General features: G+C 39.1%; 1 protein-coding gene across 3 annotated transcripts in view; it reads left to right on the top strand.

Annotated features, from left to right (window-relative positions):
• LOC117300757 (myotubularin-related protein 9-like) overlaps window positions 1-13,595 on the top strand; it is a 39,033-nt gene extending 25,438 nt beyond the window's left edge. The window contains exons 4-15 of one of the 3 annotated variants that reach the window (XM_033784540.1): window positions 2,285-2,430; window positions 2,905-3,033; window positions 3,826-3,982; window positions 5,438-5,569; window positions 6,597-6,722; window positions 7,640-7,742; window positions 8,273-8,411; window positions 9,400-9,484; window positions 10,191-10,260; window positions 10,910-11,009; window positions 11,232-11,359; window positions 12,316-13,595. In XM_033784540.1, the coding sequence (XP_033640431.1) occupies window positions 2,285-2,430; window positions 2,905-3,033; window positions 3,826-3,982; window positions 5,438-5,569; window positions 6,597-6,722; window positions 7,640-7,742; window positions 8,273-8,411; window positions 9,400-9,484; window positions 10,191-10,260; window positions 10,910-11,009; window positions 11,232-11,359; window positions 12,316-12,370 (1,370 nt within the window). In that variant the 3' untranslated portion in view covers window positions 12,371-13,595. The remainder of the gene's footprint in view (window positions 1-2,284; window positions 2,431-2,904; window positions 3,034-3,825; window positions 3,983-5,437; window positions 5,570-6,596; window positions 6,723-7,639; window positions 7,743-8,272; window positions 8,412-9,399; window positions 9,485-10,190; window positions 10,261-10,909; window positions 11,010-11,231; window positions 11,360-12,315) is intronic. The other 2 variants (XM_033784541.1, XM_033784542.1) reach the window with 2 other exon arrangements.
• Window positions 13,596-14,678: the final 1,083 nt, after the last annotated feature.

The raw sequence follows: 14,678 nt of genomic DNA, 5'->3' as shown, positions 1-14,678 counted from the left end.
TTTTTTTTTACTGTGTTCTTTCTCTGTGATATTTGAAACGTATCATCAACTATGTCTAATGTATTGGACAATATTTGGATTAATTCTGGGAGAAGTCTGTGCTTGGCAAAATTATGCTCAAAGTGCTTGGCAGAAATTCTGAGTTCCGGGCGGGCCCACCCAGCGCCGCCCACCATGGCATCAATGCAGCTGGTGTTGCCATAATTTTGTGTGCAAATTACCCAAGTTTCACAAGTTCAGTGGATTTTCATGAGCTGATGCCCAGCTGCATGCCTAAGTTTCTTTCTCCTCAGGAGATTCAATCTGTCCCCTCATACAGCAAACTACTGTGTACTAGCATCTTGTGATAGTGTCCTCTTTTCAATCAACCTCCTCTGCAGCCAATGCTAACTGTTCATGCCACATGTACACGTACATGTAGAGGACAGAATCTCCTGAGGCAGATTTCTAGCACATTGGCAGTATTCCAGAGCCGGCAGCAAGTGTTAAACGAATTTCTGATTTTCATTTTTGAATAGCCAGCCAGTTACGTCTCTGCATTTATTTTTGTCCTGATGCACTTGACACAGATGGCACAACAGTGCATTGTCATCTACAGCTGTGTCGCCGTATTGGAGTCTGTAGAGGGTTGAGCCATATTGACTTTATCTCCACTAGACATGACATCTATCATTCCATGTGGATGGGAAGGATTTAATCAAATTCTACTGATTACCGGTGAAGTTTGCTGGCAGGTTATTTATTCAGCTTGGCTATTCACTGTATGCTTCATGACATGTCGAAAGTCCAAACGAGGCCATTACAAATCTCTAATCTAATTTGATTTTGTTTAATTGACGTGCAGTTTGTCCGTGACATACAGTTCATGTACACTCTGTGTAGAATGTTTGCAAACATTTAACATTATACCTAGACTGGCATCTGAGTCCCCTAAATCTTAACGAGAATTTAACAAGATATTAAGTTGAGGAAGGGCCAGATCTACATAGGGCCCAGTCTCATTGCTTTGGTTGCCATAAGCAACACGTCCGTGCTCATAGACATGATAGAAGCAGGAAATTCTGTACTTACGTCAAATATGTTTTGAAAGTTAGCAGGGAATTTACAAGGTGGTGTGGCGCAATTTGGAGCCAACCTTACCTGGGCATAATTTCATAGAAATAGCTGCTCGTTGTACTCTACGATACCAGGCATTATTTGCTTACATGTACTAGTGCTGAAAGATGCCGTTTGCACAGTAAGGGGAAAATGGTGATCGTAAGTGCAGATTTCCGCAGTAAGCGGATGAGCCATGGAATAAGGCCATGACTTAACTCTCCATGACTGGATATACACTGCATCAAGACCAGGGTCAAGTATTTTTAGCACATACTTTACATAGACTTTAATCCTACAACGAAACAAGTCCTATGGAACAAATATTTGTCTAGTATTAATCAACATTTTTAAAGATTTACAATGTACTCTGAGTCTTTCATTTCCAAACTCATCTCATTGCGTGTAGTAGCCGAGCGATCCAAGAACACTGGACTGAATCTCTGGTGTTTCTGAGCAGAGTATGTCTTGACACTTGTGTCCTTAAGCAAGACACTTAACCATTATTGCTTGGTCCTTTGGATGAGCTGGATGAAAGCTGCAGGTCCCGTATGTTGTGTTATGCATGCGTGTAAAAGAACCCAAAGGTACTTAATGTTAAGAAGGAAATTGCCCCTGCTGTCTGGCTATGTTTATATGGTTGAATGGTTGGCTGGACATTTACCGTCAAGCACCTTGTAAACCGTTACATGGTGCTACTGTCTGTAATACATAAAGTGGGTCTTATTATTTGAACATGGTATGCCGAATACCTTGAGAATTCTAAGGTGTGATAAAGTGCTATTATAAGAACTGTGTATTGTTTTTATTTATGTTGATTAACTCTTGTGTGAAATGGACTCATTTTGAGTCCAACATGCTTTAATTTAGGGTTGAAATATTGTTAACTCAGGCTGAAACACATGTATGAAATAATATGCACTTGCCTCCATTTTAGTAAGTAACTCTTTTGATTCAATAACAGCTCAGTGCACACCATGATCATATCATAAATTTAATTCATAACTAAACAGTTAGTTGCTGAAACATGTGAAATGGCGTCAATGCATATTTCATGCTCCAACAATACAACCTCTTGAGTTCCCAATCTTTCACCTTTGACCTACAAAATCTTCGGTTGTGAATCTTTCAAAATGAAAACCTTGATAACATGTATAATAATCATAATAATAAATCTGTGATTTCTTAGAGTCTGTGACTCTGACGTATCCCTTCTTCTACCGTCCGATGGCTGACGTCCTTGAGGATGGTTGGCAAGCATTCCTACCTGAGACAGAGTTTGCCAGAATGAACACAGACGACTGGAGACTCTCATTTGTTAACAAGAATTTCCAGGTGAGATTTTATCCAAGTCTCGAACCACACATTAAAATGGTCCATTGTATTCAATACCCTTCCAATACCCTACCAGTTTAGACTTTGTCAACATCCATGTCATTTTTGTGTAAGAATCAGCAACGGGGGTCGATCTAGCAGTGAACATTTAAAACTTTTCATCTGCTTGTTAAACCATGGCAAGTAATAATGTTTGAAAATGACAACATAATGCCTTTTCAGAACATGAATCTATGTAACCATGGTAAAACAAACAAATTATGGCACGCTGTGTTGGGGGTCCATGGGCTTTGTGCACCCTCTGGGGAAAATGGCCCCCTCTTGTTTCCTGCAGGTGCCATTTGCCCTCTCTGGTGAACAAAACACCATGGATTCCCGTCACAGCGTGCAACAATTGTATAAAATATTTCCGACATGAATGTTTTGTGTTTATGATGTCAGCCAATAATTGTTGGTTATGTCTTTTTCAAAAAGGTGTGCCCTACTTACCCACAAGCAGTGGTAGTACCCAAAAATATAGATGATGACTGTATTATGCAGGCCGCTGCATTCCGCCAAGGGGGGAGGTTCCCGGTTCTCAGCTATTTACATGCAGCAAACGGGGTAAGTTTAATTTGAACTTGATAATTTCCTGACATTTCAACTTTAGCAGAGTCTTTCTTAAAGGCTGAATGACAAGGCAACACCCACATGCATACATTTACTTAAAGGATCTGTATATACGCTTATGTCTATAAAAAATTATAAGAAGTACATCAGCTTTGCATAGTCTATGCATTTTTAGAAATATTTCACTTTGAAGGATCACTTTTTTATACCTAAAAACTTAAACAATTATAAGAAGCATTATCTGCGGTAATGCTGCTAAGATTGTGTATTCCTACATGTATTTGGGAGTATCGTTCCTGCGTGGACATTATTCACTCCAGATTTCCTGTGACATCTCAAAAAACAGGACCACCTTTTTAAATGAAGTTTTCATGGGATAGTTTGATTGTAAACAAACTACATGTATGTATCTATATTTATTTTTGGGGTTGAACAAAGAATTGACTAGAGTGGGATTCGAATCAACAACCTCCGGATTAACATGAAGGAGGTTGTTGGTTCAAATCCCACCATAGTCAATTCTTTGTTCAGGAGGTCATTGGTTCGAATCCCACTCTAGTCAATTCTTTGTTCAACCCCAAAAATCATTTAAAAATTTACCCAGTCAGTTTCCCTTGTGGTTCACATTGATATCTATATTTAAATAGGATTGAAACATTCAAAGGGTTCCAAAAGCCAAAGGTATACAGACCCTTTAAAAGTGTATTGTAGTGTAACAGAAGCAGTCGGGTGGAGAGGGGATGACGTGAGTGGTTCATTAACAATTGAGGTACTTGTTTCTATCAGACTGTGATACTTCGGAGTGGACAGCCTCTACCAGGCCCGAATGGTAAGAGATGCAAGGAGGATGAGAGTCTGCTAAACTCAACGCTAGGTATCGGCAAGAGAGGTTACATAATTGACACAAGGTCATACAATTCAGCCGTCAACTCAAGATCAAAAGGTGAAAGGGCAGGGCTTAAGACTGACACAAAGTTATGTATGGACACAAGAAACAGGGATATATATGTTTTGTTCTTAAGGCAGGCATGACATTTTTCCTACTTTGACTTTAGTCTGATTTCCGATTTCTTTTCCTTTGAAAATTCAGAAAAATGGTGATGTCTGGACTATATATTAAACAATACACCCTATATCACCATGAACAAGTACCTGGCCTTTTTGCTAAAAACCATTTTCCTACTTGAACACAATATTACACTTACCTTTCATCTAGTCATGTTAGTATTGTTATACGTGTACATACATTTTATTTAAAAGGCTTCCCTCAAGCCTCATTCCAAAATACAGTGTAGTGCACTTCATTTTGTTGTAACATCCTGTCCTGCACCATTGATGTTGTATGCAAATATTTTACCCTGGCATAGTTGGGTTTGTGTGTACGTTGCGGATGGTTTAATTGAGACTCGATTTTAGTGCAGTTTCAAAGAAGGGTGCCATGTTTGTGTGATTTCTAACTTCGACCTGTGGTGAAGATTAAATTTTGAGAAGTAATTTTGCTTTCCACGTAGTAAATAAACAGCGGGAAAGTTTTTATCTGAACTAGGTTGTCCTACATTTACCCAACCTACTTCGCAGCAGTAGACAAATAGCAGGCTGAACAAGTTTGTATCTGCACTATGTAGGTAAATGTTGTCTATGAAGTTTACCTACCCAATCTACATGTACACCGCAGTAGAAAAAAGAAAAACAGCAGGTCAAGTTCTTCATTCATAACAACATGAACAATTTTTTTGCTGCTTATTAAGCAGCTCTATGAAGTTGGACCGTGGTATAACCTAGCACATGTAGCATGATGGATGCATCACCATAAAGCAACACTGACCCTTCCCGACTTTTGTTGGAGAAGCCTTAACATCAGAATTAATGGTGTTATAAAGGAATAAGAAGTCTTCATCGCAAAATGTCAAAGCTATGTGAAAAGAAAAGTGTTTATTTCTTTCTTTAGGAACTTGCAAATACATGCAAGTTATATCAGGTGTTTACCTTCAGATATTCTTTCTTTTCTTTATTCCTTTAGACTAATAGGTGGGTAAACACGATGTACAGGTAAAGGCAGAAGTCACTCGTCTAAAGGTTTTGCACCATGGCATCATCATGTCCTCGTTCACAGACCGCTGGTTCTTTTGTTTGCGGTCAGCGATCAAGCAAATTCCAGCAGCGAATGTCATTTCGAAAGGATTATAGGCAGTCCAGGAATACCCATGCAGTTCTACAGTTCTAAGACGTCACAAAATGATGTTGTTTTTCATTTCCCCCTATGAAGCATGCTATTCACATCTCCTCAACATTTCGTTCTTTCTGAGTGTGTGCTCTTATAAACACAGTTTTTCATTTTCCGTTTTGATTTAATTTGCTGTACCGTGTTTCCCTCCCTCGTTTTTTGATTTTCGTTTAGATTTTTATTTGATTCTCTTCCCACCAGGTGGGGGCTTTGAGACCGAGGCCCACTACCCCCAATGGAGGAGGGTGCACAAACCTTTAGATAGATTCAGCAGCCTGCAGGAGAGCCTTACCAAATTAATGGAGGGTAGGTGCATACTAAGGCCCTGTAAGGCTGCTCTAGTCTAATACACAGTGTATGTTAAAGGGGTTGGGTACTTTTTGTACGACACAACGTCCACAAACTACACGGTTTGAAGATTATGGTGGTAGAACGCTTCCCTTATAGAGTTAAAGTTTAACTTGCTGAGGTGTACAAATGCATTTACCAGTACTGGTATTGCATTTGTAAATACCAACCAAAAAAGATGTGGAAACCCTTTTCCTAGAACACCAAACAATCTCTTTTTGTTGCCATATTCAAAACTTTTCTTAAATCCTTTTTTTTCTTCAAAGTCTTACTGTACAGCACTATAGGCAGCGACTATTGCATTTGTGCCTTGTTATGTCTGTATGACTGCATGTTTTCTCTGTCTTCAATTCTTGTGGAACATGTCTTAAACATGTACAAAATATGAAAGATTGCATCTTGTACCCAGTTCTCAGTCTTACTATTGCCAAAACCTTGTCACATTATGTATTTAATACAGTGATGACATCAATGCATGTACTGTATCAGTCCTGAGAGTTCATGGTGGCAGCAGGCAGTTTCCTACATATCATTGGTAATTGGTGGCCTTGGTGCCCCTTTACATGTTCTACTCATAGGTGCCCCTTATCAATAAAAAACTGCCTTGCCCCTACATGAACAGTCTCAGGTCTGCGGTATACTGTTCAAGAGAAAGAACAAAAAGTCTAAATGAAGTGGTTACAATAGAATGAGCTGATTGCAAACAACTACCAACCAAAAGGACCTATGGTGTCATTGCAAAAAATAGTGAATGGCCTGATGTTACAACCCTAACAGAGGCTTTCTCGAAGGCTAAATGACAACACAACAAACATGAACAGACAACTAAGTGAAACAAAATACCTTTGACCTTCAAGAATGACTCTTCTAGGGTCGAAACATCGGGCCATTAACTAATTTTTACACCTATATGTAGAAGCTGTTTACCTTTTACAGCTCTGTATTATAGATTTGTGTATGATACTCTACCGGGTTTCATTTGCAGCATGTAACAAAAATACCAACTCAATGGACAAGTGGCTGGGGCACCTAGGTGCATCAAGCTGGCTCAGTAACGTCAAGGAAGTCCTGACGACAGCATGCCTTGTAGCTCAGTGTGTGGACAGGGAGAGTAAGTCAACATCTTCTGCATTAGTCTTGATAATAATAATAATCAGATTTTATATAGCGCTTAATATACACCTGAAGGGCGTCTCAAAGCACTTCCAACATTTTAGTAACCCTGGTCACTGGGCCATGATTCATTCCTTAAATCATCTCAGCTCCCTGGGGAGTATACAGCCTGTACTGCAAAATATGTAGCGCACTAAGCTAAACCAACGACAAGAACCATCTCCGCCCTAACAGGTACCCATTTACCCCTGGGTGGAGAGAAGCAATTATAGTTAAGTGTCTTTCTAAAGGACACAAGTGTTAGGGCCGGGATTCGAACCCACACTCTGCTGAACAGAAACACCAGAGCTTGGTCATGACACCAAGATTCAAGAAGATTGGGGCCCACTTTCTTGGCCCTGTATACTGCCGAATTCTGCCCTTACGATCAACATTCTCCGCTTACTCTCCAAGTGCGGAATATCTGCACTAGCTTTGTAACCAAAGCATGGCTTGTTAAGTGGAGAATGCACGCGCACAAGCCTGACAAGTGAAATTCCCTGCTGCTATGAAATATGCTTTGATGTAAGCGCAGAATCCCATGCTTCCGTATCCCTCGATTCTTTGCTTTATGGTTAGCAAAGCCATAGAATTGGGCCCAGTTCTATGTATACATTTTCGTTAAACATACAGATTGTTTGCTGAACAGAAAAAATCCTATAGCGCTACAATTTATCTAAGTCCTGCATGGCAAAATCATACCCACAAACTTTGAATGTTTAGAAAACATATTTTAACTGTTTTAACCAAGCTTTCCCAGTAACAAGAGACCAAAGCACTGGTTTTATTATTTGAATAATGGATGTTTATATGTGCATGGTGAGATTATTTTCATGAGTTTACTTTGAGACATGTTGGAAACTGTTTTTTTGACAGATTCGTCAGTGTTAGTGCATGGTTCAGAGGGACTAGATGCCACACTACAGATTACATCACTAGCACAGATTATACTCAATCCTGACTGTCGGACAGTTAGAGGGTAAGCCATACAAGTACAATCATGGTACTAGTAACAATAACTAGTTCTTAAATGTATACAGTGCATTTGCAATAATGTCTCAATGCGCTTTACGTACATGTATATGTTAAACAATCAATACCATTTTGGCAGATTTTAGTTGCCCTAGCAGAAAAATGTATTGCAAAAAGGGTCTCTATTGCGACCTTGCTTGTTAGGAACTTTCTTTACACGTGTTTAACTTTAGTCCTATGCCCATTCCATGTTGGTCCAAAATGGAACAGTTAAACAAAAGTACTGTTCAATCAAATTCACTTATGTAAGAAGAGCTTACACAAAATGTTTTGGGATTCGTTTAGCCCACAAACACTATGCCAATATCTAGAATTTGACATAGACCTGATACATAACTCTATGATCACAAAACAAAATCTAACATGAAGGGAAACAGTTATCGTATCTGACACTTGAAAACCTGTTTTATTACAAGGGGTAAGGTTAACCCTTTCTATGATGGAAAGCTTGATCGTCTATTTTGTCCTGCTTTATAGGTTTGAGGCACTGGTTGAACGTGAGTGGGTTCAGTCTGGTCACCCATTCGCCAGTCGATGTGCAAAGTCTGCCTACGCTGGGAGCAAACACAAACACACTGGGCCTGTATTCCTTCTCTTCTTAGACTGTGTGGGACAGGTGAGTGTTTATAACCACAACCCTTCAAACTAAGTGATTCTATTAATAACTATTTCTTACATGTGTGTAGCGTGTTTTACAATAACCATACCAATGCGCTTTACAGAGGTGCCCTGGGCCCAATTTCATAGCGCTGCTTAACAGTAAATTTGCGTGCTTACTGTAACAGAACAATTTGCTTAAGCCTTAGCGTATTTCACAGGTTAGCAGAAAAATTGGGCGGCCATGTTGCGTGTTTACAGTGGATTTGCATTGTGTCATCATTTTTGTGTGTGCGGTAAGCACCGGAAGGTTAGCATGCCTTTGCGTGTGCTTACAGTTAGCAGCGCTATGAAATAGAAATTGCACAGTAAGCACAAAAACAGCCGCTAAGCGGCGCTATGAAATTGGGCCCTGGTCATTGATGGCCAATAACGTTTCTTTAATCTTTCTCAGCTCCCTGGGTAGTGTACAGCCCTGAGCTGCCAGGGCACTCGAAAATCTTTTTCATACACAAAATCAACCTTTACCCCTGAAGGTACCCATTTATACCCCTACATTCATGGCAGGTAAAGAGAGTAACCGAGGTGCAGCAACTCACTCCTTCCTCCCTCACCTGTTTCAAACAATAACTTGAGGTCTATCAACTTACTAGAATGGGAAGGCCATATCAAAGTGAGGGCTATACACAACTGATTTGAGCTGTTGACCCAGATCATGTTGACCCACCTACATGTACTCCTGGGGCTGAAACATGGTAACCCCCTCCACCATTGTCCACAGTCCCTAAGGATGTAGGCGTGGGTATCATCCACTAGGAGCCTGGCTGGTAGAGCAGAATGCATTACCTTTCCAATATCTTAGTGTCATTGGCTTCTTTAATACCTGTGTATAATGTCTGTCTTTCGGTGATCATTTGCCATCTCCTCCCAGCATTGGAAACCGCACACCTTTATACTGTCTGAACACGGCTTTAATTATTTGTAATTAATCACTTTGTATTTTAAAGATTTTGCAGCAGTACCAGTGCTCCTTTGAATTCAATGAGAAGTTTCTGATTCTACTCTTTGAGAATTCCTACGCATCACAGTTTGGTAAGAGACTGTCCCCTGTCTGCTGTTTATAGAGAATGTATTCCTTTTGGTTTTTGGAACCCTTTGACTGTTTTAATCCAATGTAAATGTAATATACAATAAAACAAACCTGTGCAAGTTAAAATGGTTCAAACGGTGGAAGCGCTTTTGAGATATTGTAGAAATTCTGAAGCGGTTTAGACAATGCAGGAAGAATAATCCGTAGTTGGAATACACAATTTGAAAAAACACTTCTGACAGCAACATTTCTCAAATTCAAGTGAAACGCTTCTAAATTTTCTCACTCAAACTGATACATTAAACATGGATGGAGTGTCATGGCTGAGCTTTGATATTATTAGAGCGCGAGTTTGGGTCATGCTCATGACTCTTGTGTCCTCAAGCAAGACACTTAACCATAATAGGAGACTTTCCAACGCTAGGTGGCAGCAGACATACCGGGTAAATTTCCATTGTTTACGTAGTTCTGAACATGCGCATAATTCTGAGAACAATGGATTTACCCGGTAAGTCTGCTGCCCTCTATCGTCCCAGAAAGTCTCCCATTGCTTTGTCCTTCAGATGGGATTTAAAACCACGGGCTTTTTGTGTTTGTGTAATACACAGTATGAGTATGCTTTATTGTGTTTATCCCTCAAAATATATTACTGTCAAGCAGAATCTCTTTGGACTGTTATCCCTTGTGTTGTTTCTTTGTCATTTGTAGGAACATTCCTGTGCAATAATGAACATGATAGACAGGCTCTGAAACTTTCTACAAAGACACAATCCTTATGGTAAGATTATACGTAACTGGCATGATCCACAGTTTTATTTTCCAAATTGTCTGGAGGATAAAAACAGGATGTTCACATTGTTGACTTATGTACATGCATTAGGCTTTAATGACAGATAGATTGTGCAACTTTTCTGCATATTGTGTTACAGCACATGAGGTATCTTCTAAACCATTTCATGATCCTATGTAAAGGAACAGGTCTCATACTTCAAAATCAAGAACTAGGTATTATTATTATCTTTAGTATTATTATTATCCCTAGCCGTGACACTTGTGTCTTTAAGCAAGACACTTCACCATTGCTTCGCTCTTCGGATGGGACGTTAAGCCGTTGGTCCCATGTGTTATGTAACGCATGTAAAAGAACTCAGTGCACTTATCGAAAAGAGAAGGGGGTTCGCCCCGGTGTTCTTCGTCCGATCGGCATCAAATTGCGCCACAGCACCTTGTAAAAACATTACACGGTGCTATCAGAATTAGGTCTCATAATTCAAACGTAGTCCCACATCTTGCAGGAAATACTGTATGTTACAGCGCCAGGAGTGTCACTGAGTGACGGACATGTGCGCTATATAAGAAGCCACAATAATTATTTATTATTATTTATTATTTAACTTTGCCCTCTTGTTTGAATTTTTTTCCACAAGGACGTATGTCAACAGACCAAAGATATTAGAAACCTATATCAACCCTCTGTACCAGCCAAACTCCACAGTCATATGGCCTTCAGTAGCTCCCCAAAGCTTGGTAAGTCAGTCTCATGATATTTCTTTCATTATTCTCTTGTAACTTTGATGACCACATGAATTAACATTTTTATCAGATGCATATGTTGGGATACACCAAGTGAGAATACTGCCAGTCTTTGACAATTACCAAAGGTGTCCAGTGCCTTAAGAAACACTTTCGATCTATACAAAATGAGGTGTATAAAAATTAATGTATGATGGTATGCTTATTATTGGCTAGATGCTTTGGTGTGGCTTGTATCTAAGATGGGACATGGATAAGACAGTCAATGACTCAACTGATGCTGAGATCCGTAAGATTCAACAGAATGACAAGCGCCTCAAGATAAAAGCCATGCAACTCAGAAAGTAAATTTCCTTTTTTACCTGTCTGTGATTTCTACTTTTCTACTTTGATGTTACTTTAATAACAACCCTTTGCCCATTGTGAGTTACTGTTTACCCTGAGTTTGTTTTCACCTATAAGTTTAGCCAAATGGGTTCTATTTTTCTAGGTTGAGTTCCTTTAGCTTACTGTGAGTTTCTTTTGACTTTGAGTTTCTTTCTGTGAGTCCTCCTTAAGCCTTGGTAAGTTTCCTTACGCATGCATGCCCCTATCATGATCGAGATTGCCCGTTAGCTAGAAGAAGTTCAAATCCTATAGCAGCAGGTACAGATTCAAACTACCTCTAGCTACTTCGCAATCTTGGATGTCTAGTCGGTAAGACATCTGCTCTGAATGCCAAAGATAGATTTGGGGTTGGATGGGGTTGGATTTCCACCCGAGTAACACCCATTTCAGACAGGCACTCAAGAATCGCGCCGAACCAATTTCTTAAAGTACATACAAAGTTTGACGTCTGAAACAATAGGAGCGACTTGACGCGCTAGAAGTCGAAAGCTTAACTGTTGCAGTCGTTTTTGGTTGAATAGAGTCGCTCTTTTCAGACTATTCATTTTTTCAAGAAACTGCTCAAAATGTTATCTTTTTCAATAAGTGTATTTTAATTGACCTCACGTACAACTGTCTTGAGTGCCTTTGAAGAATTTTGGTTGATTTTGGCGCTATATATAGATATTTTTTGATTGATTGGTTGATTGATTGATTGATTAATTTAATGATTTGGCTTGGTGCGACTCTGGCACTTCTGTCTGAAAGGGGTGTAATTGTGTCTGTGGATTTTGACAGAACTCTGGAAAGTATTAAGTGCCCACACACATCTGTGTATGGGTAAAACAAATAGTACCCTTAGAATACTTTACATTCGGATTATTTTTAATGGGGTTTTTCAAATTTTCAATTGTATCTTGATTTTTCCACACAGGCAGCTTGCTGAGTTACAGAAGGAAGCTCTGGAGAAGGGCCTGATTGGTGAATAGCTTTTACATCAACCCTCTTCAACTCAATCATCAAATGACAGTATAATTACGCAAATAAAAAGCCAAGCAGATTGGATCTGTTCACCTGAAAATAACAGAGACGGCAGTACAATTTAATTGTGTATAAAGCATCTAATGAAACAAGAATTGTTCATACTAATATATAACGTTCTTTGGAAGCCCTGTAAAGTCACACAAACTACATTGTATTTAGTACTCTAAATCAACTTGATCATCAAATAGAAGCATGGTACATCTGCCAGTTGTAAAACAGCTTGCTTTTATCACTGAAAGTGAATTTGCTCATCAAAAAGCAGTTGCTTCTACATACCACTGGTAAACCTGGAGGTCTGTTTTCGCAAAAATAGGAACAATGCCATGTTTTTTTGTACTTAACACAAACAAAGGTTTATTTGATTCCACAAATAGGGAGACGAATATTAATAGCGCTAGATAGATCAGTTGGTAGAGCGTCGGCATGTTAATCTGGAGGTTCAAATCCTGCTCTAGTCAATATGTCAATGTTGAACCCAAAATGAAAAACAATCAAATGTGTTCAGAGACTCTGAACAATACTTTATGGTGGTGAAAGTAAAATTCACCAAGGATTTCTTTGAGTTTTGTTTCAATGGAATTTGCTGTTCCTGTTATGAAAAGGGCAGCCTAAGTACGAGTTATCGTTTCGGCTAGCCGTTTTTACAATCATCCAAACTTTTGTCTAATCACTTTTTATGCATAGGACAGCTATAGTCATTGAGCTATAATTGAACTATTATTTGAACCCTCTGTTAGGAGTACTTCAAGGTCAATCTTGGTTTTTGCAGATTTGGGTTGATGTAAAGAATGAATAAGACTTCTGAGCTTCCTGATAAAAGGCAGTGATAAACTGCAGGGCATTTGTGTAGCCATGCCAAGAAAATTTGCCATTTTTTGTTTGAGAATCAATTGGCCGTCTAATTTTTGAAGAAAGCAAATTGTGTATATGTATACAGTAAGATATTTATATATTTAGAAATATGAATATGTTTTATAAAAAGTATCAGTTGTTTGTAAATACATCGAATTTGAGAATGTGAAATGCCTATTTAAGGTTTCCATACAGTTTGGCTAAAATACATGTTGATTTATGTTGGAAGAGTTAAGCGGTGTATCTTGGAGCCAGCAGACCTGATACTTCACAACCAAGGCGATTGCCTCCATGCCCCCTAGTCATTGCCTTGGTGCCCCTGAAATGCTCCAGTAGAAATTTACAATTTCCAATTTCCTTAAAGGGTGCCCTTTACCAAGGAGAAACTGCCTTGGTGCCCTTGCCCTTTCAAAAACGAAGTATATGGGCCTGAGCCAGTGACTGTGTAAAATTGCAAACACTGGGGACTGGTTCATATATGTTTGAGGGGCACATTGGAATAAAAAAACTGGAGCAGGTCACTGACTCGTTGGAAGTTTTAGTCAGGAAACCTCACAATTTCAACAAGCTCCCATGAATTGCTATTTCCAATGAGCAGCCTCCTTTTGACCTTAAAGTGAGGGCATCCCACTGCCGTGATGTCATGCGTTTAAGGTCGATATACATGTAAATATCTTGATACAATTGACTGACATTTTAGCCTTATGTAACGATGATGCCTTTACCAATATGATCAACGATGGGATGTGAATTGGAGATGGTTTTGAATACCATGAATTCCAATTATTGAGGGTTTGTGTGGTATTGATGTACAAATCTATAAATTAATTATGGATTGTTTAATAATAATAATAATAACATTAAAGACTTGTAATGCGCCAAATCCACCCTGGTGGGTGTTCAAGGCCAAGTAAAACCAAACACAAACGGAAAAAAAAGACACAACTAAATCAGTCCTTGACATTTTGTGACATAGGATAAGTTTTGAGAAGAGGTTTGAATTTTGTGGTGAAAGACGAAATGGTAAGCTCCAAATTTCTGGAAGCAACAATTCCTTGCAGACCTGTAAAATACACTTGTATGTAAAAGAGTGACGCCAGGGTTGCATTGAGACATTGATCATTTCTGACAACTTTTTGTTGCTAAAACCAACTTAATTAGTAAGAATTAAGAAAGTACACGTGTTGAGCTGCTGTTTATACATACATTTTCTGTGTGACACTTTTTGCTTACAGTATAAGCAGACTAATGAAATTGAAACCAGGGCCAGAGCTGTTCTGCTTAACGCACAACAAGTACCTATAAGCACAGATCTGTGACTGGTTTCCATCTCAATTTTGCCTTGCAGAAAAATTGTCAGGCAATGTTTGCAATAAAGCAGCTCCTCTATGAAATTGGAAC

The sequence above is a fragment of the Asterias rubens genome, chromosome 16 (assembly GCF_902459465.1).
Source record: "Asterias rubens chromosome 16, eAstRub1.3, whole genome shotgun sequence".
Taxonomy (NCBI): Eukaryota; Metazoa; Echinodermata; class Asteroidea; order Forcipulatida; family Asteriidae; genus Asterias; species Asterias rubens.
Note: the sequence above shows the minus strand (reverse complement) of the source record. Positions and strands in the feature narration are given on the sequence as shown.